General features: G+C 42.2%; 1 protein-coding gene across 2 annotated transcripts in view; it reads left to right on the top strand.

Annotated features, from left to right (window-relative positions):
* CDH16 (cadherin 16) overlaps window positions 1–16,592 on the top strand; it is a 168,770-nt gene that overhangs the window by 36,041 nt on the left and 116,137 nt on the right. For both annotated transcript variants that reach the window (XM_033943230.1, XM_033943231.1), the window contains exons 6-7: window positions 3,536–3,694; window positions 13,009–13,205. In XM_033943230.1, coding sequence (XP_033799121.1) covers window positions 3,536–3,694; window positions 13,009–13,205 — 356 coding nt within the window. The remainder of the gene's footprint in view (window positions 1–3,535; window positions 3,695–13,008; window positions 13,206–16,592) is intronic.

Raw genomic sequence — 16,592 nt, 5'->3', positions numbered from 1 at the left:
TAAGTGATGTTTGCATTCCACAATCTCTTTTACTTAAGAAATATCATATGTTTCGCTTCCTTGGAGATTAATCTTGGGAGACAACTTCATTTTGTTGTTGTTCTGCTTTAAGTTAGATGGAGCTAATCCACTTTGTCTACCGGCCAAGAGATGAAAGGAAAGTCTTTAGATGTTGAGACCATTCATTACTTTTTCTTGAGTGTGAGGGCACTTCTAGTGAGTGCGGTCAGCCTTCTTTTCCACAAGGCCTCGACACATGAGAAACCCAGACCCTGCAGGCACCTTATGTTATCGGGATGCCTAATTATGGAACTTTTCAAGATGATCTTGGTTTCAGTTTCTGACCTGCCTCAGGGAAACAGGTGAAAACTTCAAAGATATCAACTACCATCGGCCTCTTTTACAAAGCCGCGCTAGCGGCTGCTCTGCGCTAATGGTCCCAAAGCCCATATAGATTTAAAGGGCTTCAGGGCCATTGCCACACGGCTTTGTAAAACAGGCTGTATGTGAAGGACAATTTTTTTAAAAAAATTTGAACGGGTTGAAAATTTTATTTTATTTCATTGTTGCTTGATATACCGCCGATCATAACAATATGTCAAGGTGGTTGGCAATCCGTAAGTGCCCCCTCAGTCTAACTAAAAGTAAATTAACAAAGTTCATAGTGCATCTATTTTTAGTCAGTGACAATGAGGGGGAGGGGGCGCTTCTGAAGCCTTAGTTATATCAAGAGGGGTAAGCAACACGTAAAACAGAACTTTCAAATCTATCCCCCTCTTTTACAAAGGTGCGCTATGCTTTTTAGCGCGTGCTAAACGCTAACGCGTGCATGTTATCCTATGGACGCGTTAGTGGTTAGCGCATGCGTTGATTCAGCGTGCCCTAAATCCATGCTAAAAACACTTAGCGCGCCTTTGTAAAAGAGGGCTTATGCGCTTTGTTTTAATTTCTGCTCTGCCGTCCACAGAACTATGAGGGGCCGCCGAAAAGTTCTCAGCCCGATCAACAACGTCGGGGCTGTCTCCAGCGAGAGCTATACCCTTAGTCCACTGATTTTCCATTTTTTTTTTTGTAGAACGAAAAAAATCACGGGACTAACCCCCGTGCTGCGTTAGGCTTTTTTTTTTATTGCCGGCCGCGGTGGAATTAGCTCTGACGCTCATAGGAATTCAATGAGCATCAGAGCTTATACCGCTGCAGCCGGTGATAATAAAGCCTAAAGCAGCTTTGTAAAAGGGGAGGTAAGTGTATAGCCTTCGATGGAAATGGCCCCAACTTTGCTGGTTGGGCTGAGAACTTTTCAGTGGCCCCTCGTACACTCCCCTCCCAATATTCAGCCAACAGCATGGCCTGCTAGTGCCGTTTTTAAGCATCTGTAAGCAGAAGCTAGTGCCCCTGAGAAACTTCTAAACCAATACCTTTTTCACTAAATGTTCCTTTTATTAAGGTGCGTTAACCGAGGTACCCCCTCTTTTACTAAGGTGTGCTAACTGATTAGCGTGCTAACTCTCTCTTTCCAAGCTGGCAGACGGAATGATTGCCTTACCTCCCTCATCTCATCTGCTCCATCCTACCAATCCTTCAGGAAATCTCTCAAATCTTACCTCTTTGATAAATTTCTCTAACCCCTTCCCTCCCGGCCAAATGGACCAAACTTTAACTACCTCTCTTCCTCCCCCGGTCTTTCCCTTTCCTCCCCCCTCAATCCAATGTACCTCCTTTCCTCCGGCTTCTCCTTCCCCTCTCGGTACTCTCCTGTAATTGAAACTGATTACCATTATACTTGACAATTAATTCTCTGTATCTTCGCTGTATATGTACAGTCTCTTGCATTGTGAACCGCTCTGAACTGTTTGTGGTATTGCGGTATACAAAAATAAAGTTACACTTCCCCCTCCCCATTCGCAGTTTCTCCATTTGCGGTTTCAGATAATCACAATTTTTTTCTGGGGAGGGGGAAAATAAAAAAAACAGTCTAAACTTTAAAAAAACCCATATTTTTTCCTTCCCTGCCGCCTTCCTGGCCTTACCTGGTGGTCTAGAGGGCTTTCGGGGCAGGAGCGATCTTCCTACGCTCCTGCCCCGTGCAGATCGCCTCGAGACTACGTCGGGAACTCCCTACAGCCATTTCCTCATGGCGATCTGCACGGGGCAGGAGCGTAGGAAGATCGCTCCTGCTCCGAAAGCCCTCTAGACCACCAGGTAAGGCCGGGAAGGCGGCAGGGAGGTGGGGGTGGGTCAGAGCCGGATAATCGCGATTTTTCGCCATTCACAGTCCGGCTCTGCCCTTATCCCCCGTGAATGAGGACGGAGAAGTGTATTATTATTATTATTAATCACATTAGCACGCGCTAAATGCTAACGTGTCCATAGACTAACTTGCACGTGTTAGCGTTTAGAGCGCTAAATTGATTAGCGCACGCTAATCGGTTAGCGCACCTTAGTAAAAGAGGGCCTTAGTACGCACTAAAAATTAGCATGCATTGAATGCTACGGCACCCATAGAATATAATAGAAGCCTTAGCATTTAGCATGCGCTAAGTACGCCTTAGTAAAAGGACCCCTAAGAATTAGAAACAAATGGTTATGTTCCTGTTTGGACTTCAGCACTGAATATCCTTTTCTTTTGAGCCGGCTAACAGAGCTGGTTAGGTTAATATTCAGCCCTTGTCTGCATAAGCCAAACCACTTAAAGACAGGAAATGCAGCCTGGCTTAAGTTTATTACATCTTTGATATACCAGAGCTCAATATCAACATTTTGCTCGTCTCCACCCCATGAGTTAACCGCTTTTGAATTCAGCACTAACCAGTCATTTTGAGCAGAGATAACTGGTTAAGTGCCACTGAAAATGACCGACTAGCCCCGAACAAGCGATTTAACCAGTCAGTGGCCACTCTCAACTACTTAAGTCAGGGGTGTCCAATGTCAGTCCTCGAGGGCCGCAATCCAGTCGGGTTTTCAGGATTTCATATTCATTGGGGAAATCCTGAAAATCTGACTGGACTGCGGCCCTCGAGGACCGACATTGGACACCCCTGACTTAAGTCATATGGAATATCAGCCAGACAATGTGTAAATGTAAGCATTTTGGCACCCATGTATCTTGTACTCTACGTTGAAAGGAAACAATCCAGATAGTTTATCTGTGAGAATTAGCTACAAGGTCTACCAGTACAAAAGCACCTCCTTAAGCAGGGGTAGGGAACTCCGGTCCTCGAGAGCCGTATTCCAGTTGGGTTTTCAGGATTTCCCCAATGAATATGCATGAGATCTATTTGCATGCACTGCTTTCAATGCATATTCATTGGGGAAATCCTGAAAACCCGACTGGAATAGGGCTCTCGAGGACTGGAGTTCCCTACCCCTGATTTACAGTAATGTAGGTGACTGAAAATGGCCCTGTGATTTGTGTCTTTAGCTTTTAAAAAATGCTCTTAAAATGCCTATTAATAAAGCATAGTTCAGTTAATTGAAGGTGGAAAGAACATATACTTTTGTACTAACAAAGCTTATTTATTCCCTTTTAATACAGGGAAATCATTTATGCACATTAATGCCACTGACTTGGACGATCCTTCTACTACAAATGGTGATCTACGCTATCAAATCTTCACTCAGACTCCAAAAGAACCTTCAAAAGAAATGTTCCAAATCAATGCAACAACCGGAGGCCTCTCTTTAACTGCAGAAGGTATGAAAAATGCTTTATTTTGCCTTAATGCTTTTATTTAAAAACCTCTCTCATCTCGGGTCCATATTCAGCCTGCAATGATCAGCGTATTTTTAAAATGCTGATTGTCTCTGACTAAATTAGCCCCCGATATTCAGTGCTGTGGCATTTCCAGACACCAGTACTGAATATCTGGTGTTAATTTAAGTGGGAAAGAAGTCACCAAAGCCATTTTCTTGCAGCAGCAACTAGGGGCAGGAGTGAGCGGGCTGCACTCCTGCCCCCACCCCCACACCTACCCCACTCCCCATTGGACTGCCAGAGATCCCAATATATCCTACCACCTGGTCACTGTAGGGTGGAGGAGGGGCTTTACGGCTTTCACCCCTCATTTCTCCAGCACATGTATGAATTTGTCATTTGCCAAAAATTATTAATGAGATCTACATAGTTGATTCTGTTTTCATACCTGCTTTGTTTTTTCCTACGACTAATAAAGGGGTAATTTTGTATAAAGTGACATTTTTCACTCTGTTTTTTCTTGCATTTTAAGTACTATATGCCCATAAATATGACATGTCTTTCCACTATGACAACATTGTCACTGGCTTCCTATAGAACAGTGGTCTCAAACTTGCGGCCTGGGGGGTCACATGCGGCCCACCAGGTACTATTTTGAGGCACTCGGTATGTTTATCATAATCACAAAAGTAAAATAAAAAAGTTTCTAGATTATATGTCTCTTTAGTAATAAATTACAATATTATTATTAAGACTTAGTCCAGGGGTGTCAAAGTCCCTCCTCGAGGGCCGTAATCCAGTCGGGTTTTCAGGATTTCCCCAATGAATATGCATTGAAAGCAGTGCATGCACATAGATCTCATGCATATTCATTGGAGAAATCCTGAAAACCCGACTGGATTCCGGCCCTCGAGGACCGACTTTGACACCTGTGACTTAGTCAAAAGGACAGATTTATAAACTATAAAGAGTTTTACCTCATGCAAAATTGTCATTTCTTTAATAAGACATTAACTATTTTTTCTGAGGCCCTCCAAGTACCTACAAATCCAAAATGTGGCCCTGCAAAGGGTTTGTGTTTGAGACCACTGCTATAGAACAATAAATGACCTTCACCTAGTCCTTTACAGAAGGGAACAACTGTGCAACTGATGATCTTGATACAAATTTTATTCAGAAAATCTTCATATACAAGGTGCAGTTCAATAATCCAAAACAATGATGCACAGCAGATATATTGTGGTATAGACCCGACACGGTCCATGTTTCGGTCAAGGGTGACCTTCTTCCGCAAAGGATGAACCATAAAGGATGGTATGCTGGATATAAAACAAATTACTGTGTATTGGTGAGTGCTGCGGATTAGGTGGCTTCGCTTTTTTCAGCAACACTCACCAATACACAGTATTTATACTGCATACCATCCTTTGTGGTTCATCCTTTGCAGAAGAAGGTCACCCTTGACCGAAACACGGACCGTGTCGGGTCTATACCACAATATATCTGCTGTGCATTATTGTCTTGGATTATTGAACTGCACCTTGTATATGAAGATTTTCTGAACAAAATTTGCATCACGATCATCGGTTCCACAGTTGTCCCCTTTTGTACCTGCCTTTCTGCTTTCCTTGTGGAATTCTCCTGGTGGATTTTGCTGTTTTGCTCATCACCTAGTCCTGCCAAGCCCCAAATTAGCACAACTTGACTCTACCGGACAACGAGCCTTCTACTTTACTGCCCCCTCTCATTGGAATTCGCGTCCTCGTTACATTGGAGGGGAATTATCCATCAACATTTTTAAGGTCGCTTTGAAAACTTGGGGGGTCTTTTACTATGGCGTGCTAGCTGATTTAGTGCATGCTAAATGCTAACGCACCCATAGAATATAATGGGTGCTTTAGCATTGTGTGCACTAATCTTTAGTGCATGCTAAATCAGTTAGCGTACGCTAAATCGGCTAGCATGCCTTAGTAAAAAAAAACCCTTGATTTTTTATTTTTTTAAAAAAATCTTTATTCATTTTTAAACTTATAAGTGTGATAACATATCCATACAAATAACCATAAATATATCACTTAATAATCAACAATGATACATATAATATTCTCTTATCTCCCCCCTCCCCACCCTTATCTATCATATAATCAATACTTATACAACATGTAACAATAAAAATACCCTCCCTCCCACCCCATAATTGAACTTGTAAATTTAAGGGAAACAAGATTTTTCTAATCATTACAATACTTTGTTAATGGCTCCCAAATATCTTGAAATTTCCTGAAACAACCCTGTTGTATTGCAATAAGTCTCTCCATTTTATAAATATGACATAAGGAGTTCCACCAAAAATTATAATTTAATCTATTCCAATTTTTCCAATTATATGTAATTTGTTGAATGGCAACCCCAGTCATAATAAGTAATAATTTGTTATTATTTGTAGATATCTGACTTTTTGCTCTCATTGCCATACCAAATAGCACAGTATCATACGATAATGCCACAGGGTTATTTAATAAACAGTTAATTTGGTCCCAAATTGATTTCCAAAAATTCATAATGAATGGACAATAGAATAATAAATGATCTAAAGTCCCTGCTTCGAGATGACAGTGCCAACATTCATTAGACTTAGAGCTATCCAATTTTTGTAAACGAACAGGGGTCCATAAAGCTCTATATAACAGAAAAAAACAAGTTTGTCTCATGGATGCCGACATTGTACATCTCATCCTCCAAGACCAAATTCATGGCCATTGAGACGCATTAATTTGATGCTTAATCTCAATGCTCCAAATGTCTCCTATTGTTCCTATGTTTTCAGACAGACTTCTTGGATCACCAGGCCACTCAGTGGTATAAATTATTAACTGGACTTATTAAGAAAAAAACAAAGACCCCCTTGATTTTTTAACTCTGGGTACAAAATAAACCAAGACCCAACTTGAGCCTGCCTGGTTCAATTAGCCATTGTTATTCCTATTCTTTTCCTCCACCCTCCTTCCCTTATCTCTCCATGATGAAGTTTTATTCTCTCTGAAAAGGACTACAATACCAATAGGATTGAGCACGCTCATTCCAAGGACATCAAATTCTAATTTTGTTCTTCGTCTATACATCTCTGAGATCGACACGTTAGTACTATGTGGTACAGCATAAAGTAGAAACTGTTGTTCTCTCCAGGATTGCAAATATAAATGTGATTAACTGTGATCAAAATTGAACAAGGCCTGTAAAACATCAAACTAAACATTGGTGATGGACATTAGCCACACCAAGATTTAGCTTACTCTGATGGTGCTTATTTCTCAAAGGCCATCATTCAGCTTTAAGACTAACCACTTACCTTTCAAAAGCCAAGGCATCTCCTATTCCGATTCTAAAGTATGACGCCTTTTAGAATATCAGTGGAATTTATGGTAAGAATCCTCATGAATAATTTTCAATGAGAGAAAACAGACCCTTTATTTTGTATCATCCAGGACCCTCAGATCCACTGACCAGAACCTACTAACCATTCCTTCGATTAAAGATCTCTACTATACCAGAAACACATATTTCTCTGCCACTGCTCCCACACTCTGGAATGCCACGCCGTCTCACCTCTGCCATGAAAATTCTCTCGATAAATTCAAAGCCAATCTTAAAAAAACCTTTTTGTTTCAGGACGCCATTCCAAACTATAAGATAACATCGCTCCTCCGACCACAGCATTTTCTCCCTTTTGCTTATGAGAACCACAACTATGACGCGACCTCCCCTTCCTTGATGTTCTTCCTGTCCCCCCGTACCTCCCTTTATTTTTATTTTTTGATGTAATTATTATTCCTCCCCACCTCATATCTCCCATTGTATCATTTATGTCAATGTACTCATCTTAACCCCCATTCCCACACACACATCCTCTTTTATTTTTATTCTTTTATTTTAAAAAATTTATACCTTATATTTTTAGCATTGTACATGTCGATGGTAAGTATATCAAAATATTAATAAACTTGGATATCAAGGCATTTTAGCTACGGAATTGAGAAGTTTATTGGCATTTGTCAGAAGAGAATGGTTTTATTATTTATTTTAGAATAATATTATTGTATTGAAAGACAGCTATGGAATTCGTGTCCTTGAGAACAGATGTTGCTTTCCTTCATTGAAAGCAGCATTCTGTTATCGCCAACAATGCCGTGTTACATTAGCTGTTCTGTACCGAGACCTCGGTGAGTTTCATTTATTGAAAGGATTCAGTGCTTGGATGTATGATAACAAACTAAGGGTCCCCTTTTACAAAGCTGTGGTAGCAAGTCCCGACAAGGCAAATGCGACACAATCCATAGGAATTGAACGGGTTGTGTCGCATTTGCTGCACAGGAGTTGCTCCTGCGGCTTTGCAAAAAGAGCCCTAAAGAAATATCGAGGCCAAGTGATTTTAACAGATATAGAAAACATTGGACAACGCAAGTGCTTTAATGGAGTAGAAATGAAATACAAAATGGAATATTTTATAAATGTAATCTTACTGATTGCAGCACCAACTTTGCTGTGGTATTTGAGACTAGGAAAAAGTCTAATGGTAAACGGACCAACATGATCTGATGCATTGCACCAATGACAGCATTTGTTGAGAACGCCCTGAACTTCAGGCTCTGCTAAATAAAACATTACTGGGACACCGACTGTAGCCTTTGAATCCCACCAGGATCCACAGTGTTTCCAGAACTGCTTCATTAGACACTGACACGATAGCCAGTGGTGTCTGTACATTAGGGGATCTCAACCCAGGCACTGTGACAAACCTAGCCAGTCAGGTTTTCAGGATACACGCAATGAACATGCATGTGCTAGCTCCATTCTGTGTAATTCTATCTCATGTATATTCATTGTGGGTATCCTGAAAACCTGACTGGCTAGTTGTGTCCAGAGGACTGGGTTGAGAACCCCTGCTCTAGACAGAAGTATTTGGCCTGACAATGTGGAGGGGAGGAAGGAGCAAACCAAAGTGGCATTTCTGCATATATCACATCCCCTCCTCTTGTCTTTAAATTAAATATAAAAATTTTAATTTAATGACTATTTTATTGTATTATAATATTGTATATTTACTGATTTCTTCAATAAAAATGTTATAAATTAAATATAAAAATATTATAAGAAAAAGCACAAGATCCTCCAGCCAATTTTAGCCACCCAATAAAACTAGCATTATAATTATTTGCTAGTAATATTTAACAAATTTTTCTATATGAATGAAGTCTGGATATCTTTATTTATTTTAGTATCTATATACCACTTATAGCCTAAGTTGTTTACATGCAGGTACTCAAGCAATTTTCTCTGACTGTCCCAGCGGGCTCACACTCTATCTAATGTACCTGGGGCAGTGGGGAATTACCGTATTTTCACGTAGATAACGCGCACCCGTGTAAAACGCGCACACGGGTATAGCGCGCGAAAAACACAAATCTATGTACAGAAATTTTTATATACCGCGCACACCCGTATACCGCGCATGCTGCCCGACTCTCCCGTCGCCGCCCAACTCTCCTTTCGCCCGCCCCGACTCTCCTCTGGCCACCCCGACTCTCCTTTCGCCCGCCCCGACTCTCCTTTCGCCCGCCCCGACTCTCCTCTCCCCCTTGAAGTCCTGTCCCCACCCTGAAAGCCTGATGCCCCCCCGACGTCCAATTCACACCCCCCCGCAGGACCGCTCACACCCCCACCCCGAAGGACTGCTCGCACGCCGCGGTTGGCTGGGGCAAGAGGGCTTGAGCTCCCTCTTGCCCCGATCGTGTCGGGTGTCGGGACCGCCAAGAGGAAGCAGCAGGACACCGGTAGGAGCTTTTACATGATGGGGGGGGGGGTCGGGAGGCTGTGGGGGTGCGAGCGGTCCTTCAGGGTGGGGGTGCGGGTACGGGTGGGAGTGCGTGCGAGCGGTCCTTCGGGGTGGGGGTGCGGGTGCGTGCGAGCGGTCCTTCGGGGTTGGGGTGCGAGCGGTCCTGCGGGGAGGGTGAATCGGACGTCGGGGGGGGGAACTATGTAAAAAAAATTTTGTACAACGCGCTCACGCGTATAACGCGCAAGGGTATGCTCGTTATATGCGAGAAAATACGGTAAGTGACTTGCCCAGGATCACAGGGAGCAGTGTGGGATATGAACCCATGACCTCAGGGTGTTGAGGCTGTAGCTCTATAGCAGGGGTAGGGAACTCCGGTCCTCGAGAGCCGTATTCCAGTCGGGTTTTCAGGATTTCCCCAATGAATATGCATGAGATCTATTTGCATGCACTGCTTTCAATGCATATTCATTGGGGAAATCCTGAAAACCCGACTGGAATACGGCTCTCGAGGACCGGAGTTCCCTACCCCTGCTCTATAGTATGGGAATATAAACCTTTCCCTTCATGTTCCATAACATACATATCCACATACCGCATCCCAAAAATGGAACCAAGACATTACCCTTACATATCACCATAGTGCCCCTCATGTATTTGTGAGTGTGGAGGCGTGTGACAGGTAGAGATAGATCACATAGGACTCCCAGCATAACTTTATGGCCTAGAGAAGAGGAGTAGGCCAATGGTTAGTGGAGTGGGCTGGGGAACTGGGTTCAATTCCCATTTCAACTCATTGTGATCTCGGGGCAAGTCACTTAGGGGCAAATTCTGTAAGAAGTGCCCAAAAGTTAGGCACCGGAATAGGTATCGTTTAGCGCAATTCAAGTACAATTGGGAGCTGTTTAGTGAATCGCGCTGAGCGGCACCTATTTTGGAGGTGCTCAATAAATAGGCCATGTCTAGGCACAACTAAAAGTTTGGCGCCCATGTGAGCACTTAAGCACGCTTAAGAGTAGCGATTCTGTAACAAGGCGCCTAACACAAAGCCACGCCCATACCTAACATACATAGCGCCTATTTTTTTAAAGGCCGCCTACATTTTTAGAGGGGCCTTGTTACAGAATCGCTCTTTCTTGATAGGCGCCTAACTTTCAATTAGTGCTGATTAAAAAGCTTAATTGGGCTTGTTATTCAATTTAGATAGGCGCCTATCTAGTTGGCGCCTATCATTAGGCGCTGGTTACAGAATTTGGGCCTTAGATTATAAGCCCACTGGGGACAGAGAAAGTACCTGCATACGATATGCGTAAACCACTTTGATGTACCACAGAAAGGCAGAATATCAAATCTCTTTTATCTTTACACCATTTCTCTCATACACAGTACTGACCTTCCCGTTTTTCAGATATCTGTCTCCTCCATCACCCTCTTGTTTGCATCTTCTCCTTTTCTATTCTCTCCTTTTCGGTTGCAGGGGGCCAGGGCTACTGTTGGGTGGGTTCCACAATGATCACCCCACTCCTAAAGAATGGCCTGGTAACATAACATGCGGTTAACAAAATAAGGAGGACTGAACAATTACGGTGAAGGATAAAGCATCCGTCTTCCGGGAATTTTACAAATAAAAAAGCTTTCAAAGTAAAATGTAATTGATTTGGTCATACCGTCAGAAGAGAAGGATCATTGGAGAATGACATCATATATGGGAAGATCGAAGGAACCAGACAAAAAGGGCGATCTGCAACCGGATGGCTGGACACATTGAAAACAACCATGGGGATGACGCTGGAGGACCTTACTGGACTAACACAAAACCTATGGGGGGGGATGGCAGTTATTAGTCATTATGCGCGCTCCCAAGTTTATGAGATTTTTTTTTTCCTTTTTTAGATTTGTAATTCATCAAGTCTCTAGGACGTGAACACGAGTTGATGGCACCTTACTAACCTCCCCCCCCCCTGCTTTTATTAAGCCGCGTTAGGGTTTTTTTATCACCGGCCACTGTTGTAAAAGCTCCAATGCTCATAGAATTCCTATGAGCATCCGAGTTTTTACCACACTGGCCAGCCATAAAAAAAAACCTTAATGTGGCTTGATAAAAAGGGGGGGGGGGGAGAGTTAACTAATTAATTGAGAAGGAAGGTCGATATCTCAGCTTGTGACTTGAAATGACAGTAGTCAGTGAAAATGTCTTTTGTATAGGCAACCATTTATAGATGGAAAAACAAATAAAGCACAAGTTTGCAACAAACGTCTTGGATTAGCAAACTTAGAATGTTACACAAGATAACTAGGTACAAGACCAGGTGAAACCGTATAACATATACATCCAAATTTAAAGATCACTCTTGCCTCAACAAGATGCCAGTGTAACCTTTGATAATAAGGTGTCACATGATCTGTCTTTTTCAATTAAAAAACTAGATGGACAGCCGTATTTTACATTATACGAAAGACTTATACACAAAGTTTTCCAGTTTAACCTTTTCGTATATAACCTGCTGAAAAACATAGAAATATTTATGATGCCCTCTTTGAAAGAGTTAATTCTGCAATATGGAACCCATAGGACTTTGAATGAAGGCATTAGTGCATACCTAATTGTGTCTAGTTTAAGAAGAACGGGTATCAAGCTTTGCTAGGTCTCTAAATTGTGTTATTTGCCCTTTAATGTATGCTAAAGGACACTAATGCAACTTAAATTGCTGTAATTCAGTGATAACTAAGTCATCACAGCCTACATAGCAATGAGATATGAAACATGCAAAAGCATGACAAGCAGCTCGTTACTATAAAAATTCTATAACGTGAGACTACCACTAGGGGCACCATTTTGAGAGGTAGTACCTGCAAGAGTAGGTACAACTGGGAATTGCTCCTGCCCGGAGAACACTATATTACCAGGTATGAACCAGTGGGTTTTGGGCTGGGTTCGGGAGGGGTCCTTTGAAGGGTGGAGACTTGATCAGGGGGCTTATGAAAAGAGGAGAGTCATGATAGGGAGCGTGGTTGTGATTAGAGGTTTGTGATTGGGGGGGATCTGATCATGGGTGGTGAAGGCGCTGCACAGGGGGAATGGATGTCATTGGGGGGAAAGGTATGAGTGCTGCTCCCGAGCTGGGCTTGGTGACCTGATGCTCTCAGAGCGATGCGCTAACACGTGTATGGTGGCTCGCAGGCCACATTGGTCCTTAACCATGGGAGTCAGCAACCTGCGGTACAGAGATACTGTAGGTTTGCAATTCCAATGATAAATCAGGGTGTGGTAAAAACTCGCATTTTCCCATTCCTTGATAACTTTCCCCCTAAATGTTATTTTTCCAACTAAAGCTTTTTCCAAATTAGATAATAATAATAATAAAAAGTTTATATACCGCAGGACCGTAAAGTTCTATGCGGATAATAATAAACTCCATTTAGTATCTATGTTTTTTATCAACATAACTATCCATATTTGTCATTTTGAAATTCACTTTAGGTGCTTCTTTGCTACACTCATCCCAGGTGCAGAAATACAACCTAGTTGTTAAGGTTAAAGATATGGGAGATCAGCCTTTGGGATTTTACACCTGGGCCGATGTTGAAATTGAAGTTGTGGAAAATACTTGGACGTCACCGAGACCCATCCTCCTTCAAGAAAACCTGCGAGGTACATACCCAAAGATCATCTCAAGGGTAGGTTTCAGCTTTCCTGTGAAAGGATTGGTGTGCAGTTTTGTTTCTAGTGTGGCCTGTAATTTTTTCCCCACAGATCTTATCTTGAAACAGTGACTGCAATTTGTATGAAAGGTTGTTCTCTGCTCTGCTTATTGTATTGTGGCTTTGGATTTTAACTGTAAAACTACCCTCCCCCTTCCCCCAACTTTTATGAAGGCACATTAGGATTTTTTATCGCCAGCCACAAAGATATAAGCCCTGACGCTCCTCGCCGGCATGGCAGGGCCGGGGGCCTAAAATGTTAATGTTTACACTTGTAATTCGAGAAACTGTTTTTTTATTGCTGCATTGCCAGTTGGTTACTTTTGCTGTTAATAAACAAAGCTGCGATTGTGGGCTAGAAAATTTGTGTTAGAGTTAATTATTTCCTTTCTTTGTATATTGTGTATCTTTATCCTTTACTGTTCTGAAAGAATTCTATTTTGAAAAATTTTTTGAATAAAAAAAAATTAATAAACAAAGCTGCGGCTATTATCCCCCCCCCCCTCGCAAAAAAGCTCAGACGCTCATAGAATTCCTATGAAAAACCCTAACATGGCTTCATAAAATAGCGGACAAGTTTTTCAATGACTCTGAACTGACTTTAATTAACAGTAATATTTATGGGTTTTTTTCTGCATCACTTAACTTATCTGTATTTCATATCTTAGCCTATAGTTATTCCAATAAATGTGAACATAGTCTTATGTGGTTTCAATTTATCTTATACCTGAAGTTTTGACAATCAAATAGTGCTCCTTTAACATACTGCTATGAGTAATCAGATTATTGGGTCCTCTCAATTTCCTGCTCTAAATTTTCCCCTTTGCTGTGGTAATCTTATACTGGTAAGAGAGAAATCATATTGCATTATTAATGAGAAGAGGATGACTTGATCGCAGTCTGCATGCTGGAGCACCAAAGGGAATCCCTCAGAAACGAGGAATGGAAAAAAGGCAGCTTAAAATAACATTCTTATTTTTAAACAGGGCTTGGGGGGGGAACTATTTTGCTTCCTTCTTCTTCCCTGAATAGCCGGCTGATCCAGTACAGCAGACTTTCCAGACTGTAGCCAAATAGCTGTTTGATATAGTCATAGGGGGCCACGAACCACCGGAGAAAAGCACAGTCAGTCGAGAAACACCAGCACTAAAATAAACAGTACAGATGGGGATCTCCAGAGCACTTTTTGCCTAGGTTATTTTGAGGACTGCCCATGAGTTACACATATCCTGTATATAAGATTTATGAGAAGGCTCTCTCCTTGTTAGGAACTGTTTTACGGGCCTAAAGTTGAAGAAGTTGCTACCCTCTAGCAAGAGATGACAGGTGATATTTCAGTATGGCCATACAATCTAAACAGATGTGTTTGTAGTCGGAGTATTTCCATGGCAACAGTAAAAATGTTGTTATAATTTGCCGAGAGTCTGCACAAAGCTGTCTAAAGTTGCATACATCTAAATTTGTGGTATTTATCTAACACTGGTTTCAGTTTTGTACTGTACAGTTATTGTAGCCTTGGTAATGTATTTCCATGTGAATAAATTAGTCAGAGCATAGACTGTAAATCATTAATGTATCTTCTTACTTTGACTATACTTTAACCAAGGACATGTGAGTTTGTAGTACAACAGAGAACGGTATCTAAGAAACAGATTTTGTGAGGTCTGCCTGAAGTTACTTCATTTAGAACCCGATTCATTTTAAAGAATTTTTCCTTGTGATTATGTAGTGCCTCATTTTCCGGGATGTTCTGTGCCCAATCATTTTCTAAAGAATGATTGGGCCACAGTAACTAAATTAAAATCCACAGCATTGCTACAGATGACTTAAGTTCTTTAACAGTGCTATCCAAAGAGGACCTGGGTTTAATGCATGCTACAGAATTGGTAAATTATAAAAAACAAACCAAAACACTATGGAGTCCTTTTACCAAACTGTGGTAAGCGCTAGCTTGCGTTTAACACATCTTACTTGTTAAAAGGATGGTAAATATGTTAAAAGGATGGTAAATATGCCTATCTGCACATGTATACCACGCACTAAAATAATTTTTCTCCATTTTGTCTAAAGGGGCGTGTTTGACAGTAGAGAGTGGGTATGACAGCGCTAATCAGTCAGCTAATTGGTTAGCGTGGGTTTAGCGCGTGGGACCTTACTGCCTATAAAATGGGTGTCGATAAGGGTTCATGTGGTTACACTTTTTAATTAAATCATTTTTATTAAATGAAATAGTACAACGTACAATATCTGAATATATATGTCTAGACGTGTATATATATGAATGTAATATAGTCATGTATAACAAATAAATATAAATACAAAAGTAAACATATCTTAGAATAATTAAATTAACTCAGCTATATTTCAGTAACAGCTGGATCTAGAAAGGCCCCTCGGTCTCCCCCCACTCCCCCCACCCCCACTCCACACATTCCCCCTCTCCCCCCCATATATCCCTCAAATAAATCACACAACAACAGTTTGGATAAAACGAGTCGCAGCTCTGTTTATTAGAATAACAAATAACCAATTATACAACCACCAAGCTACCACACAGTAACCAAAAAAACAGCTTTTTGGCCCCATGACCCCGCCGCTGTCAGCAAGGGTCATGGGGGTGGCAGGTGCCGCCCTGCCCCTTCAGTCGGGTCACCAGCCCACCTGGGACCCGCTTCCGAACCAGTTGCCCTTCTGCCGCTCATCTCCAGATGAGCCCCGGCTTTTTGAAATCACATTACGGGCTCCCCCCAAGAAACAGAGCTGTGACTAAAACCCCCCTCTACCCAAACACGCCTCGCAACACGATGACAGATCATCCAAAAACAAATCTAAACCCACGTCCAAAAGATACACCCCCATCACGAGCGAACAGCCCCTGGCAAGACATATCAACCCAATCATAGCGAATGTGCAACCCCCCCGGGCCACCACCCAAGCCCCAATTTGTTTATTCTCCTTGGACAAACCCCTAGTCCACTTCTTGGACCCCAACCGCCGCAGGCGCGGGATAATGTCCGACCACGCCAGCCGCGTATTCGGGAACCAAGCCATAATACGCTGAAAATCATCCCGTGCCATATTCACGAACTGTATGCCAGTGCAGTAGTCTACATCATTGCCCCCCAGATGAATGGCCAGAATATCCGGAGTCCAAGCACAGCTCCGAAGATCATACAACAAGGGCAGCAGCTGGTTCCACCGCATATCCCTCTGGCCCCACCACGAAACTCGGACACCCAGATGGGACAAGCCAAGATGTGCTCCGCCTGGACGTACCAATGCCCGATCACTGGCCCAATGGACAAAGGAATGTCCCACAATCAAGGGACCAAACCTAAAAAACAAAGGAAATGACTGAAACAT

Source organism: Geotrypetes seraphini, chromosome 4, assembly GCF_902459505.1.
Source record: "Geotrypetes seraphini chromosome 4, aGeoSer1.1, whole genome shotgun sequence".
NCBI lineage: Eukaryota > Metazoa > Chordata > Amphibia > Gymnophiona > Dermophiidae > Geotrypetes > Geotrypetes seraphini.
Note: the sequence above shows the minus strand (reverse complement) of the source record. Positions and strands in the feature narration are given on the sequence as shown.